This window comes from Panicum virgatum, chromosome 1K, assembly GCF_016808335.1.
Source record: "Panicum virgatum strain AP13 chromosome 1K, P.virgatum_v5, whole genome shotgun sequence".
In the NCBI taxonomy this organism is placed as follows: Eukaryota; Viridiplantae; Streptophyta; class Magnoliopsida; order Poales; family Poaceae; genus Panicum; species Panicum virgatum.
Genome location: NC_053136.1, coordinates 48,230,154 through 48,246,267, shown reverse-complemented (window position 1 = coordinate 48,246,267; position 16,114 = coordinate 48,230,154). Strand labels below are relative to the sequence as shown.

General features: G+C 45.3%; 3 protein-coding genes across 5 annotated transcripts; 1 reads left to right on the top strand and 2 right to left on the bottom strand.

Annotated features, from left to right (window-relative positions):
• Positions 1-4,109: 4,109 nt before the first annotated feature.
• Positions 4,110-8,090, top strand: LOC120649441. 3 transcript variants are annotated; one of them, XM_039926236.1, is made up of 4 exons: positions 4,110-4,446; positions 5,046-5,857; positions 6,663-7,091; positions 7,553-8,090. In XM_039926236.1, exons 2-4 carry the CDS (start codon positions 5,110-5,112, stop codon positions 7,714-7,716), a joined length of 1,341 nt encoding a protein of 446 aa, XP_039782170.1. In that variant the 5' UTR covers positions 4,110-4,446; positions 5,046-5,109; the 3' UTR covers positions 7,717-8,090. The 3 variants fall into 3 exon arrangements, with proteins under 3 accessions (XP_039782170.1, XP_039782178.1, XP_039782184.1); XM_039926244.1 differs by having other exon boundaries at positions 4,150-4,441; XM_039926250.1 differs by lacking the exon at positions 4,110-4,446 and adding an exon at positions 4,921-4,939.
• A 317-nt stretch (positions 8,091-8,407) lies between these two features.
• Positions 8,408-11,127, bottom strand: LOC120649461 (lipid phosphate phosphatase epsilon 1, chloroplastic-like). Its single transcript, XM_039926260.1, has 4 exons — positions 10,671-11,127; positions 9,854-10,079; positions 9,173-9,246; positions 8,408-8,992 (listed from the first exon to the last, which is right to left on the bottom strand). Exons 1-4 carry the CDS (start codon positions 10,965-10,967, stop codon positions 8,768-8,770), a joined length of 822 nt encoding a protein of 273 aa, XP_039782194.1. The 5' UTR covers positions 10,968-11,127; the 3' UTR covers positions 8,408-8,767.
• A 1,211-nt stretch (positions 11,128-12,338) lies between these two features.
• Positions 12,339-14,530, bottom strand: LOC120649431 (lipid phosphate phosphatase epsilon 2, chloroplastic-like). Its single transcript, XM_039926226.1, has 4 exons — positions 14,144-14,530; positions 13,074-13,296; positions 12,847-12,920; positions 12,339-12,711 (listed from the first exon to the last, which is right to left on the bottom strand). Exons 1-4 carry the CDS (start codon positions 14,525-14,527, stop codon positions 12,487-12,489), a joined length of 906 nt encoding a protein of 301 aa, XP_039782160.1. The 5' UTR covers positions 14,528-14,530; the 3' UTR covers positions 12,339-12,486.
• Positions 14,531-16,114: the final 1,584 nt, after the last annotated feature.

Sequence of the window (16,114 nt, the reverse complement as noted above, 5' to 3'; positions counted from 1 at the left end):
GGGTGTTAATTCGCGAGACAGATCTAATAAGTCTAATTAATCTATGGTTTGCTATAGTGATGCTACAAAAATCATTCGTTAATTATGGATTAATATATTTCATTAGATTTGTCTCGCAGTTTAGCCCCAAAGTTTTACAATTAGTTTTGTAATTAGACTTCATTTAATACTTTTAAATGATAAGATTCTTTTTAATGTGACACGGTCTAAAGTTTAAACCCTGAAATCAAACAACTCCTGAGTCGGCTACTTCATCCGTCCTAGTAATTCCCCCCCCCCAAATGTAAGGTAATTTATTTTTAAAAGATAAAGCAGTCTAAATTTGATCAAAGAAAAATCTTAATACTTAACACATCAAATAAATAATTATGAAATACATAATAGATCTAGTTATTCCCGTTTAACATTCAAAACATTATCCTTCTTTTTCAGTATTTTCTTTATCAAATACGCAGAAAAGCTACACATCCTTGTATTAAGAAGAAGAATAGAGATTTTCTTACAACATGAGCTGACTCGCCACACAATCACTTACATAAACACTTATATACACGTCTGAAACAACAAAAAAGAACAAGCGCTGAGGTGTAATTTACGCACAGGCGCTCTTTACACACAGGCGCTCTTTTCTAGTATAAACTTAATCAAACTTAAAATAATTTAACTAGGAGAGAGTACAATAAACTAACCCAACCAAACTGACGGTAAGGATTGCTTGGGATCAGCTGCCTTTTGCATCACTATTCCACCAGCCTAAATGAAAGCCACTGCTTATACCAGTAGGTAGCAGTACAAAGCATCGAGTGCTTCAACAGCCAGTTGGAGCATCACCAGAGCATCCCATCTTAAAGCTTTAAGCTTTTGATACAAGTACAATATGCCGTATTGAAGGTGCTTAGATATTTTCTGAAACATTCGCATCATATACAAATAGTATATGCCAAGCATCCTGCCTAATAAATGCATCGAAGTGACTAAGTAAGAGTATCTTCGAGAGCTTTTGTATCTTGGATGAATTTTTTAAAAACAAAAAAGAAAGACAAAAAGAACTCCATTTAACAGAAACTCTATCTATCTTATCTTCTATTCTCGTTTTCTATCCAGGGGGTGTGTTGGGCATCTTTGCCTAGCGTTGAGCGCTAGCCATCCTATTTTGAATTTTGGAGAATCTATTGGATTTCATCCCTTTTTCGCTAGCTATTTCGTTTTACATAATAGCTATATCAAGATTTTAGCTATTCATGGATATAAGAGATCTTAGAAATACTCTAAGGTAGTGTTTGGACGTAGATATTGAAGGCTAGGATTTGTAATTGGCATTACTTGCCTCCAATACTAGTCGTTTGGATGATATCAGGATTGGTATTGGAAACTTCGTTCAATACCAAGCGGTATTCAGCGTTCAGTTTTGCTGTCCCCCACGATTTCCGACCTCTATGCCTCTGTATTCGGTTGCATTCGTGCACCCCATTCTTCCCCGCGTTCCTCCACCATCACGGTCGCCCCTCCCTCAGCTCCACCGTGCACCTCCGTCCTCCGTTGCTCCCCACGCCGGACCCTCAGTCGCGCCCCTCCCTCCGCCGTCGCGACGAACCCACTTCCTTCTTCCTCGCCAGTCGCCGCCGCACTCCCCTCCTCCTCCTTCCTCGCCGGTCGCCGCCCCTTCCTCCTCCATCCTCACCGGCGGCACGGCCCCCCTCCTTCCTAGCCGGAGGCGCAGCCCCATCCTCCTCCTTCCTCGCCGACAGCGCGGCTTCCTTCTCCTCCTTCCTCTCGCCGGCGGCGAGACCCCCTTCTCCTTTCTCACCGGCCGCGGCCCCACCCTCCTCCTTCCTCGCCGGCGGCACGGCTTCCTTCTCCTCCTTCCTCTCGCTGGTGGCGCGGCCCCCTCCTCCTTCCTCGCCGGCGGCGCGGCCCCCCTCCTCCTTCCTTGCTGGCCGCGGGCCGCTCTTCCTTACTGGTGCGGCTTCCTTGCTAGCAGAATCTCGACGGGGGTGGGTGCGACAAATGCCAAAACCACGTCTCTGTGCATGCAAAGTTCCGAACACGAATCCAATTTGGGTGCTTCCCAAGATTCTAAAGGCCAATTAATTCAATGATCATCCAAACAACTGAATTTGAATCGGTGCCATTTCAATACTATAGTTGATTTGGTATTGAACCCAATTCGATACCATACCCTCCAATATCGACATCCAAACGGAGCATAAGCATCTTGCATATCCTATTTAAAACCTATTTAAAAAAAGACCCCCCCCCGCCCCGCCCCCAAATTTTTCTGCAGCATCCCCCATTTGATATTTGCAGATTGCAGTATGTGGCGGAAATGAGATGAAGCGATGCAATTTGCGCCTAAAAAAAGTTTACTCAGTTGTTTTAGAGAAATCAAAAGGTCCCAAAGTTCAGGTCAATTCCCCAAGGGGCGGCCCAAGTGTATATGGCCCAATAGACGTGAAAGGAGGCAAATGCGCCGCCTGGCCTGGTTAGCCCGTTAGTAATTCTATCTAGCAGGCCCGTTTTAGGAGAGTAGAAAGTTCAACCCGCGAACTATATTTTGTACCGAGTTTGTATGAGCATTCTCAGAAAGAAATACTATGCGTTCTTTCACACCAAATCAACATCAGCTACTAGCAGTCAGCCAACTAGCAGTACTTTTCTATCACAGAACATAATGAACCTAGTCTAGCATGGGGTAATAAGGAAAAAAAATCGTTATTCAGGTTTGGAGATAAACTGACACCGTAAAATCTAGTACGACCATATGATTTTCCCCTTCTCTCTCCCGAAATAAATATCGTGTACGTCAGGACCATGTAAATATGTAATTTACTTGCTCCCTCTGCCCCTATCCCAGTTCTTCTTTATAATAACAAATAATGACGTCAGGAGGACTTGTTGCGCAAGAAGAGTGCAGGAAGAGTCTCGTCCCGTGCCGGACCGCTTCCCGATTCAACTCGCCGCTCGCGTCGTCCATTGCGTCACCATCCGCCGCCTCGTTTTTCTTATTTTTATTTTATTTATCGTTTCCGATTTCGAGAAGCATCATCGTCCGCGAGCCTTGACCTCGAGCCCCTGATGAGGATGATGACCAACAGAAAACACCAACCGGACGGCGCACGACGTGTCGAGAAAGAAAGAAGTCCGTTTCCTCCCGCGCACGAGAAAGGACCCGAACCAACCATCCACACGGCCCCGGCTGCCCTGCTCCGTGACCACCGCGTGCGCCAGCGCGAGCGTCACGTGGTCAACTGACCGAGCCCCGGCGGGCCCCCTCCGCCAGCGCCCCAGGCGGTGCATCGCGGGAGCCGAACCCAACACCACCCCAAGTCCCAACAACCCTCGCAGCCTGCAAGCCTCCGCCTCGCCTCTGTCCCCGACCGGTCCGTCCTGACCGTCCATCCCTCGTCTCTCAGCCGGCTAAAAGAGGCCACATCATCAAAAAAGTGTCCACGTGAGGAGAGAGAATCAGGAGCGGGCGACTCACTCTTCGCCGGCTGCAAGCGGGCTGATCTTCTCTGCTTGTGGGCCTCGACATTGGGAATCGCTTGCACGCAGCCGGCAGCGGGCGGAGAAGCGGGCGTCTGCATGCGGACGCAGCCGGCCGGTGGCTGGGTTATAAAACTTGCTCTAAGGGTGGTAATGGGCTATGAATTTAGTGGTCTCTTCACAACCCAATAAAATTTTAAAATATTTAATTTAAAATTATATAAAATTAAAGTCCGGTTTTTAAATTTTCTAATTCAAAATATTGAGGCCTTTACCACCCTACTCGCGCCGCGTACCCCACCAAACCAGTGACCCACCCCATCAGATCGAGATGCCCGACGCCTCCCCCGCCACATCCCGCCCCTTCCCTTTCTTTCTTTCCCTCCAAGAACCGGGGAGGTGAGCCGCCGTGCCCGCCAACCGCTGACGCCCGGGCCCCGCGGCCGCGCCGTGGAAGGTACGCAAGGGATTGGGTGCGGCAGCTTTCCCGTTTTCTTTCGTGTTCTCCACTGCCCCCGAGGGTCGTGGCCTCCTCCTCGGCTCCCTCCCCCTCCGTGCAGTAAATTGTAAATTAAAAAAGTGAGGCGGATAAATAAATAAAACCCCGCCGCAAAAATCGCGCACCTTCCCTTCCCCCACCCCCCCTGCCTGTTGCCTTGCGCTAGCGCTTGCGCGGCTGGCCGCGCCAGGCTTTGTCTCGCCTCCTGCCTCCCCGCGCCGCGCCGCCTGCTCCTATTTCGCCCCCGGCCCCATAAATTCGAATCCAAAACGCGACCGGCGCTGCGGCCGTGGGAAAGGCCAACGCACGCGCAGAGAGAAAGGCCGACGCCGTCTTCCCTCCCTTCCTCGACGCCAGGAGCAGACGAGGCGTGGGGCGCGCGCCGCCGGCTCGCTAGGGTTTCCCCCTTGTTCTCGCTCGGTGGGCGCGCCGCCGCTCGCGCGGGACACCGACGAGGTCAGGTGAGTTCCGCCGCCTCCTGCTCCGTCGAATCTTTATCCTCCTTCGACGTCGTGGTTGGGTAGGGAGGGATCTCGCGCCTTCGGGGAGGTTCGATTCGTTCGTCTCCTAAGCTGCGGCGCGGCAGGTTGCGGCGACGGTGGGGGATGGTCTCGTCTGATCTGGACGGGGGTGTCGGGTCGTTGGTGCCACGGATTCCGGGGGGTTTCCTCTCCCGCGTGGTGGAATTGGTCGGGGATTTCGGTCAAATTTTGAAATGGGATTGTTGGATTTGGCCATTTGGGGCTCGTATGGTTTATGTGTTTGTTCGTTTGCGCGATTCCGTTTGGTATGTACACAGGCTAGGGAATATTGAGCGTTTCTCCTTTTCCTGCGGCGAGTGATTTGTGGCTGCCTATCGGCATATCATGCGGCGGCTTTTTCCCAAAGGATAGGGTGCATACGTGTTCCGCTGGAGATTTTTCCGAATATTTTGGATCGGAATCCCCAATCCTGGCATGTTTTTCCCTCTCCATGGAGGGTTTGATTTATTCTAACGGCGATTTTTCTTGTTCGATTTCGATTCACTAACGGCGATGTTTTCTTGTCGATTTCGATTCAGGGACTCGTTTATGCCAAAGAGGTGCAGCTGTCGGTGATTACCCTCGAGCTGCAGCCGCGTACCCATGCCTACCATTACGCACTACGTGCTGGACCCCTTCCTTGAGACGGGGTCGCCAGCGCAGGTCCAGAAGGTGGCGTCAAAGCCGCCGCCGCCTCCTCCGGACAAGGCCACACCTGTGGCGGTGGTTCCTGTTAGGACACAGACATCGCCGGCATCGCTTTATGCCACTCCCGAGAGCACGACCCTGCCGGACTCGCCTTCCTCCTTCCCAGGAACCTGGTCGCCGTACCTCATCAATCATAAGAGGCGAGGCGCGTCCCTTGCCAAGACCCTCTCCCAAGGTGATGCTGTGAGTGAGACCAGCCAGCTGAAGCTCCCTGTGATACTGCCTGGTTTGCCCAAAAGTGGTGAACCCATTGAAGTGCAGGAGCCTGAGTTTGCGTTTCAGCAAGTGGGCAATGGTCAAGCTGGTGACAGTGGTCTGGAAGAGCCTTTGAATGGGCAGGATGGATTGCTCCAGAAGGTCAAGGGATCTGTGGCAGCTAAAATCGAGCAGGATCAGCCTGAGTTTGAGTTTCAGCGTGGAAGTCTTGAAGCATTCGTGAGGCCTGTCAATGTTGGAAGGCCTTCAAATGGTGGGGCACCAAAAAATGCTGAGAGCGATGCCTTTTTTGAACTTCAGGATTCCATGAGTGTGACTAGCAATAATGAGGCTGATGATCTTGGCATGCATGACCGGTGGTGGAAGCCCAGTTCTCTTGGGACGTCTGTTGGCACACCTGGTGCAGAATTCTATGATGCCTTTGAAGGTACCAATCTTTGCTACACTTATTTAGTTATTTTTTATTTCATACCTATATGTATGCCAGATTTGATGGTATTACTGTTAAAACAATGTTGAAAATTATCATGTTAGTGAGTGCAATATTCTTTAGCAGATACTCTAAATTCCTGGTTCACTATAGCAATAGCTCATATATCAAAAACAGTAGCAACTTAGTTGGAGAAATATCCTTCTATGGTTTCTTCCTCAGATGTAAGACTATAATCTTATCTCTCGGTTATACTAGTTTTGTTGCGGTGTTTTTGAAAAGTGTGATTAATCGTATGAGTTAATTCTTTGACTATAACAATTTCTCAGAGTTAAAAAGTTCAATGAACCAATTTTCCCCACCTGATATTTTTTAGCGTGGAACAATTATGCACACAGCTTATTGTTGTTAGAGATATACAAATTTCATCCTACATATGATTTCCCCATGGTTTGTGTTAATTTCAGGGTTTCTACTTGGAGTACATGTAGCTTGTTCCTGTCTTTAAACTTCAAATCTTACACGAAGTCTTTAGTTCCCGTTGATGTTTTATTTTTGACAGGAGTAATAGTTTTTGTTTGCCTCAGTCATCTATTACATTGTAATGACTGGTTACCATGAGCTAATTCTTTTACCCCCAGTGATGGGAATGTTTAGGGTAGGCTAAATGTTGCATGGACACAGTTTCAGCTAACCTCTTTGTTATGCTGGAATTTCTGGATGCCTCTTTGTTTATTCAGAACTAGCTGTCACTATGTTGCTTTTGTGCTAACTCCAGCCTTTTTATCTGTCAAAAATTTAGAAATATCCAGTGATGGTGGAACTCGATCTTCTCGAGCCATGGATGATGATCTCCGTGAAATGAGGTTGAGTCTGTTAATGGAAATAGAGAGGAGGAAGCAAGCAGAAGAAGCACTTGAGAACTGGCAAACAGAATGGATGAAGCTGAGTCATCACCTATCTCTTGTTGCATTATCACTTCTATCTCCAAGTATAGCTGATAATACTGATGATTCAAGCGTGGATCCTGGAGCTGAGTTGTGCCAACAAATAACTGTTTCACAACTTGTAGCTGCTGCTATCGCACGAGGTTTAGCTCGTGCTGAAGTGGAATCAGAGATGGAAACTGTGATTGCAGCAAAGAACTTTGAGATTGCAAGGCTGTCTGATAGGGTCCAGTACTATGAAGCGACAAATAGGGAGATGTCTCAAAGAAACCAAGAAGCTATTGGTAAGTACTTTCGTCACTGCAATAATGTTTATTGTCATGATTGTCACTGTTCAAAAGCTTACTACTTGCTGCATTCTATTGGGCACCTAGGCACTTGGCTTTATCCTTCTGCGTAACTCCTAGTGGTCTTTAGAACACTGCATATTGCATAGTATTTCCTGGTCTTTGATAAATTATGTGAGAGATGAAATGTTTGTGGAAACTGGATAAAAAAGCTACATGCATTCTATGTTACATGCCCAGATGATATATATCATACCTGTTCTCCAGGTCTGAACTCAAAATATGTTCGGTTGCCTTGATTAAGTCAACTTATTGTTGGCTGCTTTGTTCCAGAAATATTGAATGGAAGGTTGCATATGACCACCGTGCACAGATTGTTTCTCCCTATTCTTTATGTTGCATGATTTTAGTGGTGTAATAGATTGAGGCTTGAATTATTTTTTTCTTATGGTTTGCAGAGATGTCTAGGCAACAACGGAAGGAACGTAAGAGGCGACAGAAATGGTTCTGGGGTGCAGTTGGGCTTGCAGTCACCCTTGGTGCCACAGCCATCGCATGGTCCTACCTCCCTTCATCACAGACCCAAGCCAGTGCAGATTCAAATAGCCCCTCCAGCGAATAGAGCTAGGACGAAGACATATCTCATCCTTTCAGAAGCCTAACAAAGCTCTAACTATACTCCTAGAGGGGAAAAAAAGGTTGTATAAGTTTCTCTTTTGGTGATCGGCTGTGATCGCTACAATCCTCATTTGTCGCTTCCTCTGTAAAAATGTTGGATGGGCCATCTCCGTTCAGGATTGGCTCCATTCCAATCACCGTAAATCTCTTTGCATAGCTGGTTGAGCAAATAATATGAGGAATGTCGCCATGGTTAGTAATCCATGCCCAACTCAAGTGGAGTTGATTTTGTCATCCACAGTTTTGTTCCTGTTCTCAAACTTAGAGACGGATCATGGAAGTTTTGCTGTTTCAGAATTGATTTAGACTTGGATTTTACGATTGTAATTGCATCTAGCGTGGCTACGCTCTGTTTGGGCGATCCTTGTTTTCCCTTGTGGAGTTCCGTAGGTTGAATACTGTGTCATCACCCTTGTGCCTATGCTCGGCAATTACAAAGGTCCTGCCATATGCTACATCTAGTGTCCATTCCTCTGTAATCTCGTTGGATAGGCGCAAATAGTACCCAGATGACGTTAGCTACTTTGATCTTGGAAGTGTCAATGGAGATATCATACTACAATTCACAGCTTTGAGGATCATGAACCATATTCGCTAATTAAATGTTTCTTTCACAGCCATTTACAATTTCTCCATATCTTCATAAACATAATGAATGATTTATCATGTGCTCTGTTTTTTCCAGAACAGAATGGAAGCAACAAAGTATTAATATTCAGTCAAAACTAAAATCCACGCAAAAAGGCGTAAAAAGAAAAGTAAACCAAAAGATTAATTGTTTGCTACTACACATGGAGGAGCTTTTCCGCATTGGTAAATAAAAATGATTATATAATGGACATGAATTTTTGCTCCCGTGGGATTCTGAACCATCATGACTCGTAAGCTCCCTTCAGTGTGATAATACTAAGCCCAGGCAGAACAGTCTGCTACCAATTGGCTCCTAATGCCTATCAATCAATCTCCCATCGCAGGCTTGCAGCTACAAAGTACAATCACTCATCCTTGAGCCAATGACGTATCATGTAGATGACAAAGGCACCACAAAATACTGATGATCCGAGGATGACTACAATCCGGACCAACAGTGAAGCAGCGAATGCCTCCTGCACAAGTGAATGCCAGAGCACAAACCATAGAGCACTGAAGGCAGATCCTACAGCAGCTCCCACCATGACCTGATTTAGTGTATGAAGGCGCTGGGACACCCGTAACCATGACTGTACACGAATAGGACCGGAGTTAGCTTGCAGCCAATGACGTAAAACTACAACCTGATGTTATGAGAATGGAAACATTCATGATATGATTGAACATGAAGGAGCCTCCAAGGAACACTTCACTAGACAAAACAGGGGGACTGAGACATGGTATAACTTAGAGTTGGGCATTATTCTTACCAGATAGGCGGCCACTGACAGAGTTGCAGGCCCAAGAATCACAGTCAGATAATTTGTCCCAATCCAGTAGTACACTGCATTTCAAAGAAAATAGATGAATCACTCATTTTGTTATGCTGGAGAAAAACGGCATTTGATACGTATTAATCATGTAGGTACAGTAGGTATGTGCTAGTCTCAAGGACTTAGAGTGAAAAGTTTGCTTATCTTTGTTTACTGTCATAAAAATTCATAAAAATCCAGAGCACATCAGTATGTCATACTCCCTCCGTCCCAAAAAAAAGTCATCCTAGAAATTCTAGGACAAATTAATAAGAAGGTAAAATGACCATGATTGCCTCTATTTATTATCCATATTTAGCACTAATTGATTCTTGCATGTATATGCACTTTCTAAATAGGGTAGGATGACTTGTTTTTCGGTGCAAAATTTGAATGCTAGAATGACTTGTTTTTTTGGGACAGACGGAGTATCTAATTTAGTCTTACTCATTTTTTTGGTTGGCAAGGAAGAGCCACAAAAAAAAACTTTACTAATAGAAATATATATATTATTATCAACACACTTAAGCCATCTATGTTGCCTAAGCCTTATGCTTCTTCTAGTGTTGGCATGAGAGTTGAAATGTCATGTCATGATTAAATCATATCCAAACACTGGATGAATTCTGAAGTACTTACATGAAAGAATAAGGACGGTCACAGCAAAGAAAATGGATTGTGCATGGGACGATGGCATCCCAGGATCAGACCGCAAAGCTGATGAAGGTCTTTCATGATTTAGCATCTTTTTCAGAATCACTGAAAGCAGAGAGTTGGCAACGGCACCCAACGAAATCCAGATAATTTCAGCATCATGCTTCCAAAGAGCTGCTAAAGTAAAACAACCGGCAACCAGCCATTTACTCTGGTGCACAGTATTATGATTTCAGCACAGGCCCATAAGCAGATATCACAAAGCTAAGTGTAAGTTCTAGTGAAAAAGGTCATTTCAAATAGTATATTGTTTGTCAGCAACTCAACACGAAGCTAGAACATCACTGAAACTTTCCAGATGCATTTTTAAAAGTTACGGCATCTGAATTCAGATTCGAAGATTCGACATTTCAGTTTCGAAATACCATGTGAAAACAGTCTAGCTCATGAAAGTAGAGATCATTACAAGCTGCAACTAGAGATCTAGAAAGATAAACTGATGGTAACGCTAGGGCATTGCATATTCCCTATAGATGGAGGAATCAGAATATGCTGGAGCATTAGTGCCTTTTGGTAATCTGTTTGGTTGTGTGCAACCTTCTTTTCAGCTTGGCTAGAAAGTTTCAGAGTCTACTAAGCTCATCTGCGTGTCCTAAAACTGCTGTAAGACGAATGTGAATCTCAGAATCTTTTGGGTTGCACATTTGTACCTATGACTATGAAGTCAAATTTACCTATGAAGTCAGGCTAGTCTTTATCAAGAACATCCATAGCTGATAGCTCAATGCCAAGAAAAACTAACCATACGGTTCAGCTCAGCCTCGACGAGCGCCCACCGGCTCGCCTCCCTTCTCTGGCCGAGCGACTCCTCCCCTCCCAGCATCGGGTCACTCTCCACGGAAACCCCGACCTCCGGCGACGGCTCCCCGCCGCTCCCAACCCTGACCATCTCGGCCATGCGCAAGCCAAGTCGCTGCAGCCTTGGCCGCCTCCGGGTCCGGGGCAGCAAGAACCGATCTTTGCAGCAGCGCGGTGGCCGACGCGGCGAGGCGATTAGACAGAGTCGAGGCGACGGAGCTGGAAGCAGCAAGCAGGGCATGGTTCTTGGAGCGGCGACCGGCGACCGCGAGACGGCGCGGCGGGAGCTGAGCCAATGGAGGAAGGGAGCATCTCGACGGCTCCAGGGGAGGGGATTAGGGAGTTTGCCGGGGTTTCGATGGATTGTCGTGTTTGGCAGGTTGCCCCCCCCCCCCCGGGGGATGGGAGCAGGGGCGGAGACGGGGGGGGGGGGGCAGGGGTCATGGCCCTCCTAATGTTGGTGTAACTACACATAAAATTTCCTAATCTCATTACTAATGTTGCTCATTAATAAGATGTGGTTCCTCCTGATTGTCGGCATTAGTAAATTGGCTCCCTCTATGTTTCAATCCTGGCTCCGCCCTGGATGGGAGGAGAGGCTGGGATGAGGACGGAGGAGAGGCTGGGGGGGTTGCTTTGCCTTGCCTGTTTGGTGCGGTTGAACTTTGGTGGCTGTTGTGCTCTTGCGAAAAGAAGCTCCTATTTATGGTGTCAAGAGATTGATTATCACTTTATCAGCCGGGAGCCGGGAGAGAGTTGAGTTCCTAGGTTTAAAAGTCAACAGGAGCTAGGACCACGAGTTTTTTTCTTTTTCTAAAGAGGAGCTAGGTGTTTATCACGTGGGAGATTTATTCCAACCGCGTGATACAATTGTCAATTGTCTTTTTACATGAAAGTTGGATTTGATGGTAATAACATAATGGTGTGGTTGATGCATAATTGTGCATAGTCAAGATGAAGAGCTCTATCCCGATGAGGATAGACAAAGAAACTCCCTCCCAACCTCGACACTGAAAAAAACAAAAAAAAAACATTTGTCATCCACCACCTACCTCGCCTCCCAAGCTGGCTTCCGCTCACGCCCCCTCCCGCCATCACCCGCATTGCCTCCGACAGTAGTGAGGATCACCCTCGTCTCCCCCTCCATCTTCTCTTCTTTCTCGACTCCATGCTTCTCTGCCAACTCCGTCGTCCTTTCTAGCTTCGGCAGCGCCACAACCACTAGAACAGCCACCACCACCATCGCCGCCACTCCTATGCCCCCGCCCCAACCAGCCTCTTCCATCATCCGACTGGCGGTGCCATCGCCGCTAGCCTTGCCGTTCTCAACCACTACCACCCCCAAGTTTGCCATCGACACTATTTTTCATCATTATTTTGATAGGGCTACGCAATTTAATAATAAATTAGTCTTAATGATTTAAAATTATAGGGGGAAATAATGATAAAAAATTTGTAATATATTTTTTGATACGCATTGTGATGCTAATTACATCATGCAGAACCTTAAATTAAGATTCCACTTGGATGTGGAGAAATGAAAAAAGATAAATTATATTGCAAGTAGATTGGATCAAATGATACAGTTTCAGGATCAAATTGAACCAAGAAATAATTAAGGGCGTTATCTGGATTTAACTATACTTGAGGGGAGTAATTTGAACATTTTCCTTTTCAATCTGTCCAGAAAAACCTTTCTGTTGCCAATTGCAACTGTGAAGTACAATCACTCAGTTCCCTCAAAAAAGAAAAAGGTACAATCACTCAGTCTTGACCCAATGGTCCATCATGTAAGCGCTTACGCCGACACAAAATACTGCTGATACGAGGATGGCCGCAATCTTTGCCGACGGCGATGAAGCAACTGCCTCCTGCACGAACGAGTGCCAGAGTACAAACCACAGGCCACCGAAGGCAGATCCTGCAGCAGCGCCCGCCATGACCTGGTTCAGCGTGTGAAGCTGCCGCCACACCCGTAGCCATGACTGCACGCAGATAGGACCAGAGTTAGAGATTGCAGCGGACGCCTTAAATTGCAGCCTGATGATGATACGAGAATGTTAACATTCAGGGATATGATTGGACATGGGAGAGTTTAGTCTGCAGGACATGATTCTTACTAGATAGAAGGCCATTGACATAGTTGCTGGTCCAAGGATCATCGTCAGATAGTTTGTCCCAAGGTAGCGGTACACTGCATTTCAAAACAAAACAGATGACTTGCACATTTCAAAAAAAATGTTTTTTTGGCGGGTGGGTTGGGGGGGGGGGGGATAACAGGCCGTATATTATCAATTCATCATGGTTGAAGTAAGTTCGAACGCTGGAGTCTTTCTGAAGTTCTTACATGAAAGAACTAGGAACATCGCAGCATAGCAGAGGGATTGTGCATGGGAGGATGGCATCCCAGGATCAGACCGTAAATCTGACGGTCTTTCATGGTTTAGCACCCTTTTAAGAGTGAGGGAAAGCAGGTAGTTGAAAGCCGCACCAAGCGAAACCCACATAATTTCCACATCATGCTTCCAAACACCTGCAAAAATATAAGCAGCCGCCAGCAGCCATTTGCTCTGGCAAGCAGCTTTACGATTTCAGCACAGAGCCAAAAATTCCAAGTAAACTTATTATAAAGATCATTATGCTGTATCCAAAAGTGACATGTCATAAAAAACTTTCATATTACTTCATTAAACCTTTAAAAAACGACATTACTTTTTTTGCGGGTAAAAAAATTCATTAAATGTAGAGGCACCATTAAGTTATTTTTAAAAATTTCAGAAAGATCAGCATCTTGGAAAAAAAGACTTCATTGTCCTCCATTAATCATGTGCTTCAGTTTTTAAAGCCATTCTGATTTGTGGCAGTAGATTATTTATTTATTGTTTTCTTGTAATGATGCGTGTAATAAAGGTTTTAACAGAAAACTTGCAGCGAAGATAGAATGTGTGCACGATGAAATAAGTGTTTGTGGCGTTTTAATGAATAGTTAAGGTGATGACTCGGTGTGGATATGCAAAACTCAAATATTGTGAAACAAAATTTTCTGCTTGAGATAGAGTATCATAAATTTTTAGTGCTTGAAAAATCAATTAGCGTGGTGTGTAGTGTAATTGTATCTACGAAAACCCAAAGTATTAGATTATACACCCAAACAGAAGATGTGCCAAAGTTGAATCTTGTGTAAGACTAATTCTAATACATTTTATCATGTCAAAATTTCCAGAGTTACCAAGGCCAGTCCCAATGGAGGGACTAAATTTAAAGATCAATTGGATGGCAGTGGCACTAACAAAACTGCTGTAAAGCAAAAGGTGAAGCTCAGGACCATTCATAGGGTTGCACATTTTGCACAAACTAGCTAGTTTTCATCAAGAATATCCATATATAATATAGATTTCCATGGCAAGAAGCACTAACCACCCAGTTCAACGCTGCCTCCACGGTCGCCCACCCGTTCGCTTCCGGCGACGGGCCTCGCAGTTCGTCGTGTCTTCCCATTCCCATGTCCACCATCGCGCCTCCCTCCGGCGACGCCCCGCCGCCGCTCTCGACCCAGGCCGTCTCGGCCACGCGCACGCCGAGCCGCACCCTTGGCTGCCTCCGGGACAACAAGAGATGCTCTTTACATTGCAGGTGGCGGCGGCTCGACGGGGCGGTCAGGAGGAGGCGAGGCCTTGGAGATTGAAGCAGCAAGGAGGCCATGGTTCTTGGAGTTGCAAGACACGGACAGCGAGGAGGGAGCTGAGGAAGAGAAAGCATCTTGAGACCGGAGAGGGGATCGATGGGATTTGGATGTTTCATGTTTGGCAGATTCGCCCCACGTGTTTTTGTTTTCACTCCGCGTGGTTTTTTTGTCTTAGGGTCAACCCATGTGGTTGACGCGGAGATGGTCGTGGATGGACTGGGGAGAGGCAGGGACGACCGAGAAGACACAAGACAAATGGAACTATGGAAGAGTGTGCATCAATGGTTCTCAGATTAATCTCTCCGTCCTGAAATTAAAACATAAGATATTTTATTTTGTCCTAAATTAAAATAGTCTAAATTTGATCAAATTTATAGAGAAAAATATTAACATCTAACACATCAAATAAATAAATTATAAAATTATATTTCATAATGGATCTAATTATTCTCATTTAATATTCAAAATATTATTATTATTTTTAAAATTTGGTCAAACTTAGAACAGTTTGCGAAAGGGCCTGTAGCCTAGTGGTTACAAGAACCTCGGTAGCACCTGAGGTCCTGGGTTCGACTCCCCATGGGAGCGAATATTCTGGGATTTAACGACATTGTGCATTAAGTGATAGGCGATGTTACCGTCGACAGCGAGGCGCATGTGGTGACTTCGTCAATCTCGATGATTTGTCGGCTCAGTCTTCGAAGATGCTCATAAGAGTAGAGTTTGCGTACGTGTGTTCATAGGGATGTGAGTATGCATGCGTCGTGAGTGCCTGAATTGTACTGTGTAATCTCAAAAAAAAAACTTAGAACAGTTTGATCTAGGGTATATTTCAAGATAAGGAGAGTATTTTTCGAATTCCGATCGGTTGATTGGTTGAGGCATTGACCGTTGAGCACACCTACAGTCGGTCCCATGATTTTCGTAGCCATGACAAAGCTAAAAATGGAGGGTCGACCACTCATATAAATACCAAAGCGCCAATAAGTTGGTATTGTGTAGAGAAAATATTGTCACGTTAAAAATACATAGAGAAAACAAACTTCATCTCAAATCGTTTCTAGTGAAATAACTCGCAAATCACAACAATTTATATCCCAAAATGGAGAGGCAGGAATTGACATTTTAGCTAGAGATCACCATGGGATTGTTTGCTTCTCAGCATGGCGGGTTCTGTTTCACTACTCTTCTCCCATTGAAGCTGAAGTTCGTGCCTGTGTTGAGGGTATAAGCCTAGCCGCTCAATGAGTACAGATGCCTGTAATATTAGAGTAAGATTGTTCTCTTGTGATTCATGCCTTCAAAACCTCGAAGGAGGACAGATTTGAGATTGCTTTTCATATTAAGCAAGGGAAGAATCTTATGCAAGTTTCTCATGAGGTGGAGATAGTTCATGTAAATAGTGAGCGAAATTATGTGGCACATTTGTTAGTGCAACTAGCATGTAGAAATATGCATTATGCTGACCGATTGAAGCAAGTGCCTACTTGCATTGCCCAACAAGTTGCACTTGATTGTAATGTGTCTCTTAATCTATAAAGCTCGTGTTTTAGCCTAAAAACATATATTTCATGGCGGATTAATGAATTAAACAAATTCAGTATTGTAATGTTATTATTTTTTATAAATTTTGTTAAAGTTGGACAAATTTAATTTAAAACAAACCTAATATGACGAGTAAATAAAAACAAAAAAGTAGAAAC

Coding starts and splice junctions, on each gene's coding strand:
- LOC120649441 (XM_039926236.1), top strand. CDS start 5,110: ATGCCTACCATTACGCACTACGTGCTGGACCCCTTCCTTGAGACGGGG. Junction 5,858..6,662: donor ATTCTATGATGCCTTTGAAG/GTACCAATCTTT, acceptor TCAAAAATTTAG/AAATATCCAGTGATGGTGGA. Junction 7,092..7,552: donor AAGAAACCAAGAAGCTATTG/GTAAGTACTTTC, acceptor TATGGTTTGCAG/AGATGTCTAGGCAACAACGG.
- LOC120649461 (XM_039926260.1), bottom strand. CDS start 10,967: ATGCCCTGCTTGCTGCTTCCAGCTCCGTCGCCTCGACTCTGTCTAATC. Junction 9,247..9,853: donor GACCGTCCTTATTCTTTCAT/GTAAGTACTTCA, acceptor TTTGAAATGCAG/TGTACTACTGGATTGGGACA. Junction 8,993..9,172: donor TGTCAGTGGCCGCCTATCTG/GTAAGAATAATG, acceptor ATTCGTGTACAG/TCATGGTTACGGGTGTCCCA.
- LOC120649431 (XM_039926226.1), bottom strand. CDS start 14,527: ATGAAACATCCAAATCCCATCGATCCCCTCTCCGGTCTCAAGATGCTT. Junction 13,297..14,143: donor AGGCAGCGTTGAACTGGGTG/GTTAGTGCTTCT, acceptor GCTGCTTGCCAG/AGCAAATGGCTGCTGGCGGC. Junction 12,921..13,073: donor GATGTTCCTAGTTCTTTCAT/GTAAGAACTTCA, acceptor TTTGAAATGCAG/TGTACCGCTACCTTGGGACA.